This window comes from Aspergillus stella-maris (assembly GCF_047715825.1).
Source record: "Aspergillus stella-maris strain CBS 113639 unplaced genomic scaffold BDV14scaffold_32, whole genome shotgun sequence".
NCBI classification, from domain to species: Eukaryota; Fungi; Ascomycota; class Eurotiomycetes; order Eurotiales; family Aspergillaceae; genus Aspergillus; species Aspergillus stella-maris.
This window is the reverse complement of record NW_027396826.1, coordinates 49,955-52,332: the sequence shown is the minus strand read 5'-3', so window position 1 is coordinate 52,332 and position 2,378 is coordinate 49,955. Positions and strand designations below refer to the sequence as shown.

At 55.0% G+C, this 2,378-nt stretch overlaps 1 protein-coding gene across 1 annotated transcript; it reads left to right on the top strand.

Annotated features, from left to right (window-relative positions):
* The first annotated feature begins 256 nt into the window (after positions 1-256).
* BDV14DRAFT_174636 (glycosyl hydrolase family 61-domain-containing protein) lies at positions 257-2,165 on the top strand. The gene is made up of 2 exons (XM_073768926.1): positions 257-862; positions 992-2,165. Exons 1-2 carry the CDS (start codon positions 538-540, stop codon positions 1,912-1,914), a joined length of 1,248 nt encoding a protein of 415 aa, XP_073627444.1. The 5' UTR covers positions 257-537; the 3' UTR covers positions 1,915-2,165.
* Positions 2,166-2,378: the final 213 nt, after the last annotated feature.

The window sequence follows — 2,378 nt, the reverse complement described above, 5'->3', positions numbered from 1 at the left end:
CCGTGTTCGTCAATCTAAACAATATCGGTGTCTCATCGCCCAGGTCTTAGCTCTTGAGCTTTCATTTACCTCTGACCGCACACTGCATCGAGCCTATCGCATTCGTTCCCTAAGGGGCCAGGAACCACACCGCCAGCCAAAACCTGGACCTGGCAGCAATCTAGATGCGGCCTGGTAGCGCCGGCCAACGAACCTTCATTCGCCGGCGTGGCAATGTGCCTGGCTTGATCTGAGCTTTCTTACCCGAGAGCCGTTGCGTTGTTGGCGCTGACCCCATACGAGATGGTGTATATAAAGACCTTCATCCTCAGCCAGAACAGTTCTTTCTTTCCTTCCCTCCTTACCACCAACCTTTGCATTCTTTTCACCCCCGGATCACCGATCCATCCATTCTCTTCCCGCTTCATTGACTGAAGTCCGGACATTCTTTTCAAAAACCCCCACACCCTCATTCAAACCTTCAGGTCAAAGTAACGCTGTGCGTTCAAAGTCAAACAAACAAACCCAAACAACCCAACCACCAATCAATCATTCAAAATGTCTGTCGCTAGAACTTCTGCTCTTGCTCTCGCCTCCGCGGCCCTCGTTGCCGGTCACGGTTACGTCTCCGGTATTGTTGCCGATGGCACTTACTACGGCGGTTACCTCGTCAACAACTACCCTTACAACCCTAGCCCTCCTGACGTTGTCGGATGGTCCGAGGACGCTACCGATCTCGGTTTCGTTGCCCCGTCCGCCTACGCCGACGCCGACATCATCTGCCACAAGGATGCCAGCAACGCTCAGATTTCTGCCACCGTCGCTGCTGGAGGAGAAGTCGAATTGCAGTGGACGACCTGGCCGGAATCGCACAAAGGTCCAGGTTCGCTATTCCCCAGCCTTTTAAGCATGATTTCTCGTCGATTTTTGAATCCTTTGTGGGCGGAGGAGGTCGAACGAGATCCATGCCACGTGATTTTTGTATAGAACCCTAACTAATAACTGCTCCTAGTCATTGACTACCTCGCCAGCTGCAACGGTGACTGCGCTACCGTTGACAAGTCCACCCTTGAGTGGGTCAAGATCAGCGAGTCTGGTCTCATTGACGGCAGCTCTTCCCCTGGTACCTGGGCTTCCGACAACCTGATTTCCAACAACAACAGCTGGACCGTCACCATCCCCAGCAGCATCGCCGCTGGTGGCTACGTCCTCCGTCACGAGATCATCGCCCTCCACTCCGCTGGAAACGAGGACGGTGCTCAGAACTACCCCCAGTGTGTCAACCTCGACATCACTGGTGGTGGCTCTGCCTCTCCCTCCGGTACCCTCGGAACCGCCCTCTACACCGCCGATGAGGAAGGTATCCTCTTCAACATCTACACCACCCTCGACTCCTACCCCATCCCCGGTCCTGCTCTCTGGGACGGTGCTTCCTCCGGCTCTGGCTCTGGCGGCTCTGGCTCTGCTACCTCCAGCGTCCCCGTGATCCCCACCTCCAGCTCCGCTGCTTCCTCCACCCCTCTCGTCCCCAGCTCTTCGGTCCCTGCCTACCAGCCCACCAGCACCACTGCCCAGGTCTCCTTCACCACCACTGCCCCCGCCGAGACCCAGGTCGTCCAGCCCACAGAGACCGCCACCTCCACCTCCACCGTGACCGAGGCTGCCCCCACCGTCACCGAGACCGAGACCGCTGCCGCCCCTACCGAGACTGCCGTCGAGACTGAAGTCCAGGCCCCCGCCCCTACATCCAGCGCTGCCCCCAGCACTGGCTCCGGCTCCGGCTCTGACTCCAGCTCTGGCTCCTACCCCACCGACAGCTCCAGCCTGACTGCCTGGTTTGACTCCCTGAGCGCCGAGGAGTTCCTCAGCTACCTGAAGGCCACTTTCTCCTGGTTGGTCGCCGACAACAAGGTCCACGCTCGTGCCCTCAACTAAGCCTGAAGCACCACTTGCTTGAGCTTCAGGTCCACTTGATGAACCACGACCGAAAAATAGACCTCTTGCCCCTTGTTTCTTAGCTTCTTTTACACTTCTACATTTTCCCAGCTGTATTGGTCTCGTTTACTCGATGTACTGTACAGTCTGGCTTTATCCTTTCTTCTAATAGGATCGGGCATCCTTATTTTGACTTTGAGCTTCTGTATCTATACCATATGGCATAGCGAATAGTTGGAATTTTATCCGGATTTGCTACTTCACTCCTCTACTTATATACCTAAGGAATCTAGAATACTGTACACCGGACTGTAATGAAGTAGATGGCATGAAATAGTATACCAATGATCCAGCTATAATCGTGACCTTTCGATCATGGCTAGCGGAGCTTGATCCACAGACCTACTTACAGTACGATGCGTTTCAATTTCGGCCATGGCCTTAATACTCTCCAAATACCTGGG